Source organism: Colletes latitarsis, chromosome 10, assembly GCF_051014445.1.
Source record: "Colletes latitarsis isolate SP2378_abdomen chromosome 10, iyColLati1, whole genome shotgun sequence".
NCBI classification, from domain to species: domain Eukaryota; kingdom Metazoa; phylum Arthropoda; class Insecta; order Hymenoptera; family Colletidae; genus Colletes; species Colletes latitarsis.
The window spans coordinates 32,130,936-32,147,570 of record NC_135143.1 but is presented as its reverse complement, the minus strand read 5'-3'; the positions used below and the strand labels follow the sequence as shown (position 1 = coordinate 32,147,570).

The 16,635-nt window shown below is 41.7% G+C and overlaps 3 protein-coding genes across 14 annotated transcripts in view; 1 reads left to right on the top strand and 2 right to left on the bottom strand.

Moving 5' to 3' along the window:
- The window catches only part of Dop1r2 (dopamine receptor 2), a 34,526-nt gene extending 20,831 nt beyond the window's left edge, over positions 1-13,695 (top strand). For 8 of the 9 annotated variants that reach the window (XM_076776281.1, XM_076776282.1, XM_076776279.1 and 5 more), the window contains exons 4-5: positions 7,108-7,192; positions 11,096-13,695. In XM_076776281.1, coding sequence (XP_076632396.1) covers positions 7,108-7,192; positions 11,096-11,206 — 196 coding nt within the window. In that variant the 3' untranslated portion in view covers positions 11,207-13,695. Of the gene's footprint in view, positions 1-7,107; positions 7,193-8,108; positions 8,402-11,095 lie in introns of all 9 variants that reach the window. The other variant, XR_013080566.1, reaches the window with a different exon arrangement.
- Positions 4,132-5,943, bottom strand: LOC143347148 (uncharacterized). The gene has a single exon (XM_076776077.1). It carries the CDS (start codon positions 5,941-5,943, stop codon positions 4,132-4,134), a length of 1,812 nt encoding a protein of 603 aa, XP_076632192.1.
- A 165-nt stretch (positions 13,696-13,860) lies between the features above and the next one.
- Positions 13,861-16,172, bottom strand: LOC143347252 (solute carrier family 25 member 44). 4 transcript variants are annotated; one of them, XM_076776285.1, is made up of 6 exons: positions 15,892-16,172; positions 15,592-15,745; positions 15,098-15,410; positions 14,721-14,934; positions 14,472-14,658; positions 13,861-14,405 (listed from the first exon to the last, which is right to left on the bottom strand). In XM_076776285.1, the coding sequence occupies exons 3-6, from the start codon at positions 15,361-15,363 to the stop codon at positions 14,086-14,088; spliced, it is 987 nt and encodes a 328-aa protein (XP_076632400.1). In that variant the 5' UTR covers positions 15,364-15,410; positions 15,592-15,745; positions 15,892-16,172; the 3' UTR covers positions 13,861-14,085. The 4 variants fall into 4 exon arrangements, with proteins under 4 accessions (XP_076632400.1, XP_076632399.1, XP_076632401.1 ...); XM_076776284.1 differs by lacking the exon at positions 15,592-15,745; XM_076776286.1 differs by lacking the exons at positions 15,592-15,745; positions 15,892-16,172 and adding an exon at positions 15,478-15,496.
- Between the last annotated feature and the right edge of the window lie 463 nt (positions 16,173-16,635).

The following is a 16,635-nucleotide window of genomic DNA, read 5'->3' as shown; positions in this document are numbered from 1 at the left end:
ATGAAAATATTCATACGAACGCGACTCATTTCTAAATTTCGATTCTTATCATCGTTTCAATAAATGGTTGAAATACGTATCTCGGTGATTCCATTGTTGGAAAATTTACCATAAATCTTTGCGAACGGTGTACGAACACGAATACGAGATACATACCTGTATAACCGTAAATAAAAGATTAATTAAAATGTCGCCCTCGCGGACGATATTCGACATTAGGAATGTTTTATTCCGAATACGACTCTCTCGGTCGCTCTAACCAACAAACGAAAATTTATCCTCGACGATGAATAATTCGCTGTACAGCAAGTGAATTATTCGTCCTGTTTAGCGTGCCTTGACGCTGCAAGAATATACGTTTGGAAATTTAAAACGTTGCAGCATGTCGCCGCCGTGCCGATTCGCACTCGACAGAGCGATAGACTGCGAGAGCTTCTCGCCACTATCGTAAATTGTTGATAAAAATCATAGAGTAACAATTTGCTCGGTGTAAAGTTATTTCGTCGTCGAACAGAGTCGAGTGATTCGAAGGAAAGGAATTCCGATCCGACGTTTCCGTGCGACGCCTAACTAGATGAATTACTACTGAAAGTCCTGCACTAAAGTGAATTATGATTCGCGGCGTCGCAAGTGAGCGGATAAAAAGCGAAGAAAGAACGAAGAAGCGGCAGGAAACGGGAGCAGATCGGGTTCTGTTAACGAGCCCTTTGTTATCGCGCGAAAAGTCCAATTTGCATTTGCTTCGGCTGCCTCCGACACCATGCTCGGTTATCTCAATGAAATATTTTTGGGTCAAAGAATTATCTGCTCATTCCTAACTTCGTATACGGAGCATAATCGATCTTGAAATAAATAAAAGACCCCGACTACCCGATTCCTCCCGCGAGACAGGCTCAACAGCGTTGAAAAATTAACAAGAATTTCACATTACACTTACAACATGCCTCTTAACGCATTAATTGCTAAGGCATTAATTAGGAAATTGCCTTGCTAAAATTTCTACGACGTTCCTTGATATTCCGTATTCTTCCCACGCTAAAATGTACCGTTATGTTGACAGATAGGATTCGTGAAATTTCATTATGTTCGCTTTACGCATAGTAATCACCGCGGCAGGAAACGTATTAACAAGTTTTTTGTTACCCGTCCGTTTCCCGAGTAGAAATCCATTCCAAGATTCGTCGTCGTTGGCTAACCAGAAAACTAGAACGCTGAAGAGACACCGGTCAGCGGTCGCCAAAATCCCGACTCGACGCGACGCCGAGACGTCTAGGAAGCTCCTCGCAAACAAACAGGGTAAAACGGGTGCTGCGTCGTCGTCGGATGGTTTGTGTTAGCTCTTATCCGCTGACCGTGCGTGGCTCTTCGCGACTGAGTTTTCCGCAAGCGCCTTTCGCCACGTGTTGCAGTTTCTGACGTGATGCGATCGACGCCAGTCGCTGTACCAGTGAGGTCGCGTTGATCCACACGATGCACGCTTAACAGATAATAACCTAAACGGGCGACTGCGTAGCGAGAAACGGTAAGCCGACGGTGACGATCCACGCTATCTACGCATCTAATGTACCATTATCGACGTTTCGTCGTTCGAAAGACGAGCAAATTATATGGTTGCTTCGAGATTACTGAAATAATTTTCTAACGGTCGACGGACGAAAATCGCTAAATCTCTGTTATCGATCGATGAGATTGGAGACTCGATCGTTTAGGTAATGTCGTTCCGTTCCGTTTGCTCGAACAGATACAGCGACACGAGTATTAATTTCCGGGCGCATGTCGCTCAACGGCAGACTGTTGCCGTGATAAAGTTTTTAACGCGGATCCGGACCGAGTATTCTACTCGACGATTGCCGTCGACCGACATTCATTGTGACGATGTTGTTGCCCGGGCATCGATTTCCGTTTTGGTATGTCGCACACGCTGGACCGATTCCCGACAGAAATACATTCGGTGCACGTTTCGCTGTCATTAGAACGTAAACTTCGACATAGCTAATTTATGAGCGTCAGCCCGATCAGAGGAGAATCTTTCGCTCGTTCGATTCGAACATCCGACCTGCCCTGGCGTTATTTTCGAGAAAATCGAAAATCGACAAGGACCGATCGATGGTCAGACGCGGCAAAGATTACACGTAAGAAGAAGGTTACGCAAGTAAAGACGATAGAGGGTGTATCTGCTCAAAGACGATGCCGGCGGCGTGTTCTTCTTAAAAAGGAGACATTTTTCTCGCTAAAGTTCCGAGTCTTGACAAATTTATTCCACGATATTTTGCACCACAAAGGAGACGAGGAATTTTTCCATAATTACGCGACGAAAAGTGTCGGACGAATGTCGCTGTTTCACCGTAAAAATTTGAAATTCAGAGCGTCTCCGGACTCTGTAGCCTTGCGCGTTTTTCTCGACCGAGATGCACGCGTTTCAGATAAAATGGAAAACATCGAGGAAACGAGTCAAATACGTATTTCGTATACTTAACGCGAGAGTAATAAAAGTATATATTATCGAGTGAAAAATAAATATGGGACATTGGAATCGTGGCTAAATAAATTTTCTACAAAGTTGCCGTTTTATTTTATTTCGTTTCTTCTCACCAAGGTCCGCCGTTTATAACGATATTTAACTACATATTTATTTTTGGTTCCCTTCAAGCTCGTGACCTCGGATAACAATTAAAAAGAAGACACGCTTGAATAATGCAACCAATCTGCAAAGATATCGATGCGGTGCTTTAAAAGTGCTCATCGAAAGGGGAACCGGAACGAATAATGCGATGCATCGAGTGGTTTTTAAATATTTTCCAGATAAATGGAAGAGACGGAGATCGGAGATGTAGAAACTGTAAAAAAGTTGTTAACGACTTGTAATAGGGCTATTGGGACTCGAAAGGATCTTTTAAAGAACGCAATCGTCAAGAGGGCAGAGCACCGAGCAGTTTATTAGACAAGTTCTGGCCGAATTCCATTAAAGGAAGGCTGAGAGGCTCTCGAGAACGTCGACTTTTAGATACGAACGATTCGCGATTACACGTTCAACGCGACGCTATCTTTCGGGCTTGAAATTTGTTAGAATCTGGAATTCTAGACCGTAAAATAAATATCTACGGCCACGCCGCTGCGCCGCCACGCCGCCACGCCGCCACGCCGCCTCTCTTTTAGCTTGTACGCGCGCAGAATAGTTGGAAATATGCAGAAAGATAATACCGTTTTACCGAAACGATACATATTTGTTATCGTATGTATGTACTTGAAACGAAATCAATAGGCGTATTTACGTGGGAACGGAGATCCGAGTAATGACAAGATCGGTCGACACGTAGAAAAAGAAAGACTGGCATTATAAAGTAACGATGTAGCACATCTTTTTACCTTCCGACCAAACTCGATAATTGTTTCGGTGAAAAAATCTAAATAGGTAGATAGAATTGAAAAAACGATGCAATCTGTCCTCTTACGCGGCTAGAGTTTATCCAAAAGTGTCCCGCGTACGAATTCGTCCAACCGATAGACAACCGTGCTCCGTAATATGTACTCGAATAGACCACCAGGTCTAATAGGACGGGTAAAGTAATATCGTGTCGATATTAAAATATGAAAAGAGCAAAGTTAATCGATAGAGGAGAGAAAAGCATATTTATTAGACTCGTATGGTTGCGATAGTAGCATCGCAAGCAGCCAGTTACCGAATAAACGACAAAGTCAGCGTAGAAATTGTATTGTCGAGTATCACGCGTCGTTGATACGGGTAATCGGCCGGTTGGACGGTTTCGAGTAAAAGGTTAGACCGCAGCTATCTCGCGCGTCCGTTCAGCCGCAATCCAATATCCCTTCCGTCTATAATTCATAAAGCGAAATCTATTGCAAAACGATATCCAGTCGAGAGGTGTTTAGGTCTGGGTTAGGCGAGCCCGTATTTCCTAATTAGGTACATACGTTACGCGTTCTTTTCCCCCAGAGACGCAACAACCCGTCTGTTGTTGACAGGCTGCGTTGCGTTCTACGAGCTTAAGCGATTACCAATGATCGTTGAAGCGGTTCTATTTAAAATTTAGCAAAATTGTCGAGAAAGATAATATGCGTTTGGAAAGGATGTAAGACTGTGTTGGGTATAAAAGTTTGAATATTTATAACAAGTTAGTTAAAAGGTCTTTGATCGAAACATTTGAATGGGTAGAGCGCGATTTCGAGAAAGAGTAAAATTAAACCGATAGAGAAACCGATGACCATCAGCAGAAAAGCCGGAACGAATTGCTGGAGATGAAGTTCGGAGTTGTATTGTTGATCGTTGGCGATCGCAACCGTTCGCGTACCGTTCGCCAGAGCTAATTTGATCATGAAATCAAAAATACCGAAATCGATAAAATCGTGGATCTTGTCGTCGATGGTACGTAGGTAGGGGAAACCCGTCCACGTAGCTAGACCGAGCGGAAAGCTGCATATCGCTTCGGTGGTGATCGTGTAGGCGTACGGCGTCTCGATAGCATCGCTGCGCGACGAATTGAGCACGGTGACCAGCGCGAACGTCGCGTTTCGTCCATCCAATAGATCCTCGAACTGATCGACGTACTTGTCCTGGTCAAACGTGACGAACTTGTCGCGCAGCTGCGTCACCATCTCGTCCGATTCTTCGAATTCGTCAAAGAGACTCGCAAAAGCCGCCGTGCCGCCTATTTCGAACGAGGAGGAAACTAAATCCTTGATCGTTTCGATCTTGAGGACCGATCCGTCGATCAGCTGACCGGCCAACGAGTCCACGTAAACCTGCGTAAGGAACAAGCCAAAGATGCTCCAGGAAATAAAGTGGATTTTCCTCGAGAGTCTGGTTGGTTGTCGCGCGACGGACACGCCTATTATCAGAGCGAATACGTCCAAGCAGGAAACGTCTCGAAGGATGAAAAATTTCAAGGCTGCACCGAGAAGCAACGATCCAGCTATAGCGGCCCAGACGTACGGTGCGAACGGTAAAATTAATCCTTCGAGGGAGACTTTGGGCACTTTCGGCACCACCCATACCACTTTCAGCATATCGTACGTCGTCGAGTATCTTATGTGCCTGTGCGACTGTTGAAGAATTCGACCGATTACCAAGTCGGCCATCGTTTCGTCGTAAAGCAACATTCGCACCTGCTCCGAGTAACTGGCGTTCTCGCTCCATTCGACCCTCTGCCACTCGACCCTTAGCTCTTTCGTAACCTCTTGCGTCAAATCTGCCTCGAAGCCGGTCAGACTGGCGGAACCGTTCGCCGTCGTTACGTACGGTGGCTGCTCCAAGTACGCCACTCTAACGATGCAACCGTTCAGAGCCGGTGACTCGATTTCTTTCCAATTCCTCCATGTCCGAGCATCGCATTTGTTCAAGACGATAGGCGGCGAAGGAGTGCACGGTTTGTACGGTTCGAAAGCGACGCTACCGCCGACCAGTACGGAATCCCCGACTCTGCCCACCACGATCACCGTCGAAAGTCTTCGCGTCCACATCGATTCCGTCACGTTGTACGCTTCGTCGAGAAAACTATTTTCGTCTTGGAACTCGGTGGTCAGTATCGCGACGAACAGACACCCTTGATCGCAGGGATAGAGCCTAGGGTAGACGGGACTATCCTCCAGCGCGTTGCCACTCGACGTTAAGATGATCGAGCTCGACGATCTGTCTCGCGGTATCGGAAAATCCATGCCCGTCGTGAACGTGAAAAACCCGAAACGACCTTTCAGTCTCGCGACCAGCGGCTGCCCGATCATTTCGTTCACCTCGGTCCGTACGTCCAATACCACGAACACGGACCAAACCGATTCGTTTATGTACTTGTTCAATAAACTCTCGATGCACGGTATCGAGTTTGAAAACCGTTCGCTTTCCTCCCGATAGCTTGCGAGCCTTTCCACGATCAGTCTGCGATCGCCTAGCTCTGTTTCGCCTTGGTACACCTCGACCAAGTCTCCGGTCATGATAACGAAGGACGCGGAACGCGACACCGCGAACAAAAACGCCAATCGAATCAACCGGCAGGGATAGAATCGAAACACCGACATGCCCGCGAAGACAGACTTTCAACTGTTGTTCCGTAAAGCCAAAACCGTCACGCGCACAAACTGTTTCGCGTGCCTATTCTTCGATTGGACAAGCAAGGACTCGATGCCCTCTGCTAGATCGCCTATCGCTAAAACGACCGTGTACTCGTTACATGCTCTCGATACACTCACCGTACTACACCGATAACAAATTTCTATCATTCTGTACCGTGAAATTTCCTTCTATCCGGGAATTTATCTCCGATCAGTTAACTGCCAATATCCACCGAACCACCGACTAACACCGTTATTTCGTCGCGATCAAAATTACATTTATCGCGTTTGCGGTCCAAAGTATCGCATGTCACGTTCACGCTACAACGGCCCCTATGTAAATACGCGTGCAATATTACAACCGTCGCGTTATCCTTCAACGCTATAATACCATCTATCTATCTATCTATCTATGTAGCGGCGTTTGGCCAATTTTCAAGCACAATTTTACGACACTCGGCCAAAGGTCGTGTTATCAGTTGGTTAACCTCTTATCCTGCCCTAATAGGAAGTAAAACTCAATCACGATCGGCGATCGCCGCGCATCGTCCAATTCGCGATCAAACGAGTCGGCTAAAAAGCTCTACCCTTAAATTAACTTTCGGTCTATGAGTCTGGATATTTTGGACACTGCGAGCAAGCGCGATCGATACAAGAAAATAAAATGAAAAATAATCGCGCCAAAAGACGACTGTCACAGGGATATCTAGACAGCTAAGAAATACGTATGTATGAAAAAAAGAAACGTTACCCGTCTACGTAACGATGATGCGATAGAAAAGTTCAAGGTCTGCATAAAATTACACTTCATACACGGATAAATACATGTTAATATCTGGTGCAAGATGCAAAGCATAATATGTGTTCTTTCGTATCGCGTATGATCGGTGACCTTAACTTACTCTTTAAAAATCACTTTAAATTATAATTTTTTACGCTGCATGAAAACTACTCGAGTTATGTCCGAAACGGTCCAAAATGATTTGGTGTAAATCATAATTGTCACGCTATCCAACTTAGACGTCGCTTTTCTCGTTTCTCTTTCAGAGCTTTTGCGAGGATTCTGTGCGCCTGCTGTCCCAGACGGATGAAACGGCGATATCAACCGGCATTTAGATGTAAACCAAGTCAAGTAAGTATCAGCTATTGATAGTTTTTCCGTGTAAAGTGTCGCGTGTACGTGGAATCTCCGCGATACCATCGGGTAAAAAAAAGCAAACGTTAGAAACGCGTGCAGTTTCGGGTTTACGAGCCCAACGAGGGTTGGTTGGCTCGCGTCGCGTCGCGTCGCGTCGTAACGCAAAAAACCGCGAAATTGATTAAAATGGTGAGAAAGTCTGGACGCAAGGTGGTACTAGTTTCCTAGCCAAGTATAAAGCGGTCAAGGAAACACGCTAGAGCTCGTGTCAAGTAACGAGTATGCGTATAAAGTAAGCTTGAAATGAAGCCAACGGAAGGAAATTTATTACTCCGATTGCTAAAGTTTTCAAATTGCTCGTCGAGATTCCTGATCTTGGCGGATAATGTTACCCTGTTTAGCTTCGAGTAACTTGGAACGTTATCTATCTACCATACGTTTCAGTTGAGATTTCGGGACATTTAATTTCTTCTTTATCGTAAGATAAAGTCAACGTCGTTCCGAAATTCGTACGAGCAGTAAATTACTGGTTACATAGATTGCAATAACACCTGTTACCGATTGGCGTTAGAGACGACATTCTTCTTCCCAGACCATCGATACAATGTCAACATTTATGTTTATAGGATGAAACGGTGACCGACGAAATAATAAATACACGATCGTATCGGTCTCTGGTTCGTAAAAGTTTACCCGTTCCTGCGACGCGCTATACTCGCGCTCCTATAATATACGTTTAAATAAGCAAGCCAGACTGTAGCGTATCTAGCTCGAATCTATCAGTCGCGTATCCGATACCGGACACCAGACGGCAACCATCAAGCAGCAGCCATCGTGCAGCAGCCTGGAGAATGCATTGCGTAAACCCGCTATATCGGACAAAGTATCCAGTGTATTACTATTTTTTCAGAGATTCGCATCCGGAAGATACTACTCCGCGTACTCGGTCCAGCACGTAAGAACCAGCCGAGAGAGTTCGTGCGAGCAAAGCTACATTTAACGATGGGATACCGTCGCGACGTGGATATCGTCAATCGTTGCCCACCACCTCGAAACCTTTCTCGATTCCTCCATATCCTTTTATCCATCGACATCGAAGCATCGATTACCTTGAGACAATGCTATCCCTAGTAATCGTCCGAAGACACTTGGTACAGATTAGCGAGCAAGGACTCTGTACCATCCCCGTATAACACTGCCTCGGTACGTTGAATAGTGAATAGATTTATCCATCAATGATACACGCACATGTAACACACACGCGCGGTCGTACGAGCAAAAGCACCTCTGCACGAGCAGCACCGTAAGTCGTCGGATCGATGCACACATTTCACGATATGCCCAACTACTTCTACATACGTATACCTACCTACCTACCAATACGTTTCACTCAAAGGGCTATCAAACGTGATTAATTATTACGACTAAATTTTTATCCTATCGCACCGATAAACCTACAAATTGAAAATATCGATATTTCGACGATAGGAAAGTATTGGATTATAATTAACGTAGATGAACCATTTAATTTATCGTACGATTTACGAGCGTGTATTACAGTCGTCGGTAGTCGACGCGCAACAATTACAAATCAATTACCTAATACGGTGAAATTTCGCGATCGGTATCTTATTTATCACCGATAAGTAAATTAAATGAACGCGGTGGTGCGCGATGCAATCGATCGAATCGAATTTCGAGGAACCCGATTATGGCCGATTATTATTTTTATACCTTTTATAAGATTATATTGTCAAAATTGAATTAATTCATGTAGGTAGGTACACATCGCGCCTGTAAACCGTTTAAATCGAGAAATCGACTGCATCCGTTTTCTAATCTTCCAGCATCGTTCTACTACGCGTTAATTATCCTCTACACTGAACCTATTTTTCTAGTCACGTATCGTTGACCGGTTTCCACGCTTGATCTTTCCTGATCCTCGTTCTTTCGTTTCTTTCTTTCGCCCTGACTGGCTATCAATTACATAATAGTATTTCGCTTTCCAAATATAAAAGTAACCACCGACATAAAAGCGACTCGAACGAGACGGAGGACTCGTTGGAAAGATACACCTCTGGCGTGTCCGACGACAGAATTGACGAATCGCTGGTCGACCAGAGATTCGATCAGATTTACGGTAAAGTTTACAATTTGTTTGATTCCAACGAGAAACGAGCTAGAAACGACGACGCAAAAATACTGAGAAACAAAGGAACGTGAATTACGAACGTGTACGTCCGTCGTTAACAGAGATATATATTAAATTGTAAATTGTAACAAGGTGACAATTTTTTTTGACAATATGCCCGAACGTTATGCCCGAACGTTATGCCCGAAGGTTATGCTACGAGTCGCGACGCGGCGTTCGAAACTCTTTCTCTGTATTGCACACGGCTGTATAATTATTTATGAAATACGTTTAAATGTCCAGAAAACGGTGATCGCCGTGAAATCGATCGAATTTTCTTTTAAAGGTCGCGACGCGACGGGTCAACGGAGAGAGCTTTCCGCTCGATGGTCCGGATTCCGAAAAAAGAGAGGCGAAAGGTGAGAGGTGACAAGAGAGAGAGAGTAGTATATCGATGAATCGCAACTAGACGATCTGAGAAGGAGCGAGAAACTGTAAGACAACTGTCGTCATACCGCTAAACAGTTTTGCGGGTGAAATTGCTCGAATCGCGACATCTTGTACAAACACGTATATGCCATGTATACTGTCGTTCCTCTTATTTTACCGATCTATGGTTTTGCGTCTTTAGCTTGTCGATTCCTCGGATTACGAGCGCGCACTCTGTCCAGTAAATTTCTGCTAGTTGACTTTAGGGAATAAGATATAGGATAGAATCTCTCGATACGATACAAAATCCGGCTTCTCGTAGTGCTGTTTCATCGATTTCATCGGTTTCATCGGTTTCATCGGTTTCATCGGTTTCATCTCGAGGGACGAGTACCGGGACAAGGCAAAAGTTTCCTCGTTTATCCTATCGAGCACCAAATTCCCCAGAGACACGACCGATAGATATATGTATATGTATGTATGTAGCTCGATTTATAGCTCGACGCTCGTCCTGTCGTTAATCCTCTGGCGGATTAACGAAACTAACAAACAATATATCCGGGTTAAATTGCAGGGAATCCGACCTTCTCCGATAGTCCAACGACCCGATCAGACAATTTTCGTTATTCCTATATTGCCAAGGAAACTCTCCCTCCCTTTTGCCTTTGCTTAAATAAAAGGCATGCTTTCGCTCTAATCCCATAGGTGGTGTTAAATTCTATTGTACGAGATTGCGCGAACAAAACATCCTTGAGATTTCGAGTGACTCGCAATGTTCGATCAAATTACGCCACGTAAAACTACAATGCCTTCCTTTGCGCCTCGCGTTTGCGAGGTAGGTTGCGGAGGCGGTGAAATTTCCTAATTAACGGTCGGATCGCGACACCCTTTAATTTCGATGGAATTTTCGGAAAACTAAGGAAAGTTCGACAATGTAAAGGAATTTAATTAAAGTTGAACGGTCTCGCTAAATACCGTCATGCTGCTGGCAAATGTTATCCAGCCGCAAACTACCTGCTAAAAAATACGTCGCTATAAAACACGAACAAGATTATTTTTTAATTTGATCGCCCGAGTACGGTATGTATTTAGTCGGGACGCGCGTAAATCGGTTACAATTCCGTACAATTTCGTTTATGAATTTTCAACATAGAGTATAGTATACATATTTTTAGTTTTACTCAGCCGATCGAGAATAAAGTCGAATTCGATCGCTTTCAAACTTGTTAGTCGTTCTCTTCTCCTCGATGTCTATGTATAGATACAACTGCACCAAGTACAGAACAACCGGGACACTATCGTTTTTTGGAAAATCTGTATAATTGTTCTGATTACAGTACGTTTCGGGAGTAAATACCGGCGGGCAGGCCAGCAGCGTCAGCTACAGTAGCGTCAGCCAAAGCAGCGACGGTGGCGTCGCTAGTGGACTGACCAGTGGTGGAATGTGACGTCACACGGGGGCCCGTACCGGGCCCCGTCGAGAAAGGGCGATTCGTTTTCGGGACACGTGATTGTAAGCTTGCTGCCCAAGAGAAATCACTCAAGGGAAACGATTACAAGTTTGTCGGTTCGAACGATCACCCGATCGCTGATCAGTGATCCTGCGACCACTGATCCAGCGACGCGCGACATACAAATTCAACGTATCGTGTTTACGCGACGAAAAGTGGACCACGAAAGAGAGACCGATGCGCGATCCGGGACGTTTTACATCGTTAAAATTAATCTCCGAAACAAACGCTCGTATAAAGAAGATTCTTATCCGGTTTCCAAACATTTCTAAATATTTATAAAAAATATTTCATTTATATCCTCTACCACTTGTTTCTTGCCCTATGCTTTTCGTATCGCGTCGCTTATACGATCTACCAGAACTACATATGTATGTATGTGTAACAAGTTGTCGCATTAAAGCGATAGGTCATGTTTTCAAGAACGTTTCCCCAAATTGTCCACGCTTCAGGTATTCTTATCGACTGCCGGAACGTTCTACGCTTATCAACAACAGCACCACGTTAACGTAACTTGACCGACGAATACAGTGACCACCCTCTCACCCACCACCGATCTTAGCCGCGTGAAACAAAGGAAAACGACCAATTTCATTTCATATCGATCTCTTGGATCGATTCTATTTTAACCAATCATGTCTCGAGAATCATTGTCCGCATTTTTAAACACCGTTCGCAATCCGACAAACTCACTGTTACCTAGTCTCGGAACAATTTCAATGGACAGACAATCTCTATTCGAAGAATGAACGTATGCACGCCTATCTTCGAGCAAAGCTAATATTTTTCCAAAACGATTATTTATTTAACGAACAATCGCCCTAATATACGTATAGGCTCCCATCAGAGTACATACATTAACTATTTAAGTGTAATTGTAAATATTAGAAAAGCGTAAAATTAATTAAACGAAACATACGCAAGTATATAGGAAGCGCGTATGTATTTAAGGCGAATATACATATATGTATGTATAGACAAGTACCAACGTATGCATACGTTCCTTCGAGTAACAATGAATTCAGTATTATTCCATTTTATCGTGTTAAAAGTTTCGATAAATAATAAAAAAACATCCAATAGTTCCGAATCACCGTTCCTGAAAAATGTCTACGTTTACAAATATCTCTCCATTCTTTATTTCTTCTATTCGTTGCTGGTATATTGCGTTCGATTCGAGCAAAACGATACTAAACATTATACATTTTAGAATCATGTCGAGTAGCCATTAAAAAAATTAAATGGACTTATTGTTAGTCGACGAGCACGATATCTTTTCCATAGATAAGTAAATTCATTTTTTTCCCCAATAATTGACAATCAAACGAAATCATCCTCGCACCACTTCTTTCTCTTTATTTACCGCGAACGTCACTGAGATTCGGCCACCATTGCATAATAGTCGAGCAACTAATCTTATCGTTTTCGATTCCCAGCCACCGAACGCGCAGATTATCCGAGCTCGGTTGCTCTTTGACACGTGTCTCGTTCGTTTACTCTTATCAATCTAACCGGAAAAAATATACAAATATCAATTCCTGGTGAAAAAAATGTCCCCTTGGTCGAACAACCGAAACGATAACAATCTGATTTTGTTTCATTTATCCAACGATTATCCCACCACTTATCTGACCATTTCTTTTTCTTTTTTCTCTTTCTTCAAAAAAGACTCACTTTCTAGATAACGTGCGTTACATATGTATTCTTGTTCCGTTTAAGCTCCATGAAACAAAGGTGTCTAATCGACGCGTATGTATATCATTATTGAAAAGCATTGTTCATAGAGTGTATCGCTGCGTGTATATACACTCCTTGTAATCGGAAAACTCGATGCTACATTTAATAGTATGTACACTTAAAACTCGTCGTACGTGTATATCGGTCAAATAGTAAAATAGTTACAGCGTGTCCAATTCATATTATATGTATATGTATATGTATGTACATACATTGTATACATTCAAGATTTAAACGATTTCCCTGGCCTGTACATACAATAGAAATAATCTGGAGAAAAAAAAACAGGTACCATGATAGCAAGAGAACGTAAAAAGTATCACAATTCGTGTGCAAGACCGACATTATCGAGACCACTCAAGTACCTTTCGAACAAACTATGTCTATCGATATGATGTCCTTTTTAATAAAAGAGAAATGAAACTGCTGTTACTTTATTTCATAGATACGACTCACCTGGAATCCCAAACTACTACTACTACTACTACTACTACTACTACTACTACTACCGTAAAAAACAAGTCGATTTTTAATAAAACTACATTGTACCAAGTAAAGTCCACTCGTTAACAAAATTAAAAGATCGCTAAATTTTCAGGAAAAACTGTCGATAGAACAATTTAAAATGAAAAAGAAGAAGAAAACAACGATAACATGAAAAAACTGTCGGCAGAAACGATGCCTTAAACGCAGACGAAGCTAAGAGTAACGACTAATCTAATATGTAGTAAAAAGTTAAAAAGTTACGAATGCACTTTTATATTACCCATCGGGAAAATACTTTGAAATAAATTATATTCCCGTTAAAATTTATATTTATATAATTAATTAATGTGTATTTTATAAAATAAATATTTTTATCCATTTTCCTCGCATCTATTAACCACTGTTACAATTATAATATACATTTTGTATAACATGTGTACTGTCATCGAAATAATTTAAACGATCATTTTGTACGATCTCATTCTCTTTTCTTTGGTGCGTATCTGTTACTTCTTTATATACATAATACAGAATCGGCGAGAAATGCAGTAACATAAATATTGTTCCTAGAAATTTTATGTACAAACGAATATCTACCACCTAATGTAACTTTTGTACTCTTCGTTTATACTGAATCTTTTAATAGTTTCGTACCCTAAAATTATCGAAAAACTAAAACAAGCGGACTGTACAAGTCGCGCGGATAGTCCTTTTGTAAACATCTGCAACCTTTCTTCGACCCAAAGAACTTTAAACGTACTAAACATACTATCTAATCTTTGCACCTGTAATCTTGCCCGTACAATATCTAGAGGATTCGTAACGATCGTAGTAGTAAATCCTCCTAATGTTCCAGCCACAGCTTGAATAAACAAGTGAGAAAACCATTCCGGAAATAGTTGAATAAGCTCTTCTGTAATGCGAAAAAACGTTATTATCTAACATCCATTTAGTTTTTTACCATTTTATTTTCAGTTACCTTGGTAAGATATATACAGTCCCCACCAAAGTGCACTATTAGGAACGTAGGCACATAACGATGCAACATACCCCCGATAGAAGCCTCTATAACCGTCTCTCTGATAAATTAATTTTATAATATCTGCCGATATCTGAGCATGAGTTTTCCCAGGTTCGAGAGTTAGACCCAATGGATTTATTTCCATCTGTAAGTCAGGCATTAATAAAGAAGCAATAAAAACCGACGACTTTCTTTTAGTTTCCTTACTTTGTTTATATAATTCTTGCCATATTTCCTACTACCGATCCCAAGAACCATCAAGTGCTGACTTAGAATATCGAAAGGAACTACTATCGTTTGACCTACTAAACTAGCAGCACCACCGGCGATTAATGCTTTAACCCGCGAATCTATACTGCCTAGAACACGATCTTGTCCAAGTATATGACGAACACCTTCGTACGTAGATACGTAAAATGCGCTGGAAACAATTTGTACGGAACTTATCCAGAACCCTCTATAAAGACCCGACAAGCCTTCAACTTTGTATATCTTTTTGTAAGCATCTATCATTCCTACACCAAACAACCAACGATAAATCAAATAGTTTGATCTGTATTTACAGAAACTACGCGCAAACTTACCATTGTACATACAATTGTGCCTTTGAACTTGCAAACGTGTTTTGATTACCGTCAAAGGATATAAACAACAGCGCACTGAAAAGGATGAGAGCATACTCAATGGAAAAAACTTTGTTTTGTCCATCATATCCCACTCGATAGTGCGAATAAAATGGGGCGACTCCACCGCAGTCATTTTTTGGATTTATGTCACTAGCAGACACGACGCTGTCACTGTACTCGTACGTTAAGATTTTTGGGTGCCTTTGTTCAACTTGATGCTGCATGTCTCATTAATATTTTTTGGGAATTAATACCCGAATCTTTTCCAAAACTGATAACAAAGTAAGATATTTCAGTAGTCGTGTTTGTCGTATGACGTACGATACGGTAAAACGTACGTGGTAAATTTTGTCGCGTAAAGATGCATAGATTAATACATACATCTATCGCTTGTAATAATAATAGAACGAATACATTTTTTATGCACGAATTCCGTTATGACATATACGTACACACATATACATACACAGAGGACCACATGTTACCAAACTATATGTATATTCGAGGTGAGAAAATAGATGCCAACTTGGATATTTTAATCGTTTTTACGAAAATATAAATATTAATCGATAAACAGATTCGGGAGAGTAGAAAAACGTAATATTCCTGTACAGAGATATTTATATATGTATATTTTAAGAATTTGACAGTGACTTTGTAAAGTCAAGTTTGTCACTGTCAACGAAAATGTGCGTGATATTCACTGATCGATAAACATCCTAAAATTGTTGAAAAGCATCGACGAGACTTACGGTGATGTAATACACTGTTCACAATGATAAATCCTTTCCAGCGCGTGTAGTGACGATCGATATTCACGTTATAATAGATTAAAAATAATTTTTTTCCTATACCATAAACTTCCAACGATAAAATTCGTTTTCATATTGCGAAACACTATACAACTTTCGTTTCATTCGACAAGAATTTAAAATCGTATCAATTTTATTTTGCGAGTGAAATTTCTTAAGCTGGCAGAAGCCACGGAAAATCTGATCTAATTATTACGATACTCGTACACGCATGCTTCGTCAAGATACTTTCTTGATAATTATCCTTGACACGCCATCTAGCGCCGAAGGCAACCAACTATTTCTCGACAAACTTTTACGTTCTGCTGTAGCTGTGCCGTAGCTGTATATGTATACATATACATGGTGGTGTAATCACAGGCAAGAACTAGTTCTCTAGAACCCCATTACCATTTCCGTTACCAACAGATTTAGAAATGAACACAAGAGGAAGTGAGACAAAAAATGAAATTACAGAAATTTTACTATTTTTTAACGGAATGAAAGCTGTACGGTTGATAATTGGACATTAATCGATTAATTTCATTGGAAAAAATCAATCGATTAAGATTATTAAAATACCTAAGGATATATCTTATTGATACGTACACCGCAACTCACATGTATTTACGCATGAACAGCTTCGGGAATTGAAGAAAGAAGGCGAATGTCAGTCTTTCTTTCTTGCTTTCGAAACAACTGAAA

Excerpts from the sequence above, each read along its gene's own strand:
- LOC143347148 (XM_076776077.1), bottom strand. The coding sequence starts at position 5,943 with ATGACCGGAGACTTGGTCGAGGTGTACCAAGGCGAAACAGAGCTAGGC.
- LOC143347252 (XM_076776283.1), bottom strand. The coding sequence starts at position 15,272 with ATGACTGCGGTGGAGTCGCCCCATTTTATTCGCACTATCGAGTGGGAT. Across the intron at positions 15,029-15,097 it reads GCACAATTGTATGTACAATG|GAATGATAGATGCTTACAAA; the intron begins GTAAGTTTGCGC and ends TGTTTGGTGTAG. Across the intron at positions 14,659-14,720 it reads GCAAGAATTATATAAACAAA|ATGGAAATAAATCCATTGGG; the intron begins GTAAGGAAACTA and ends CCTGACTTACAG.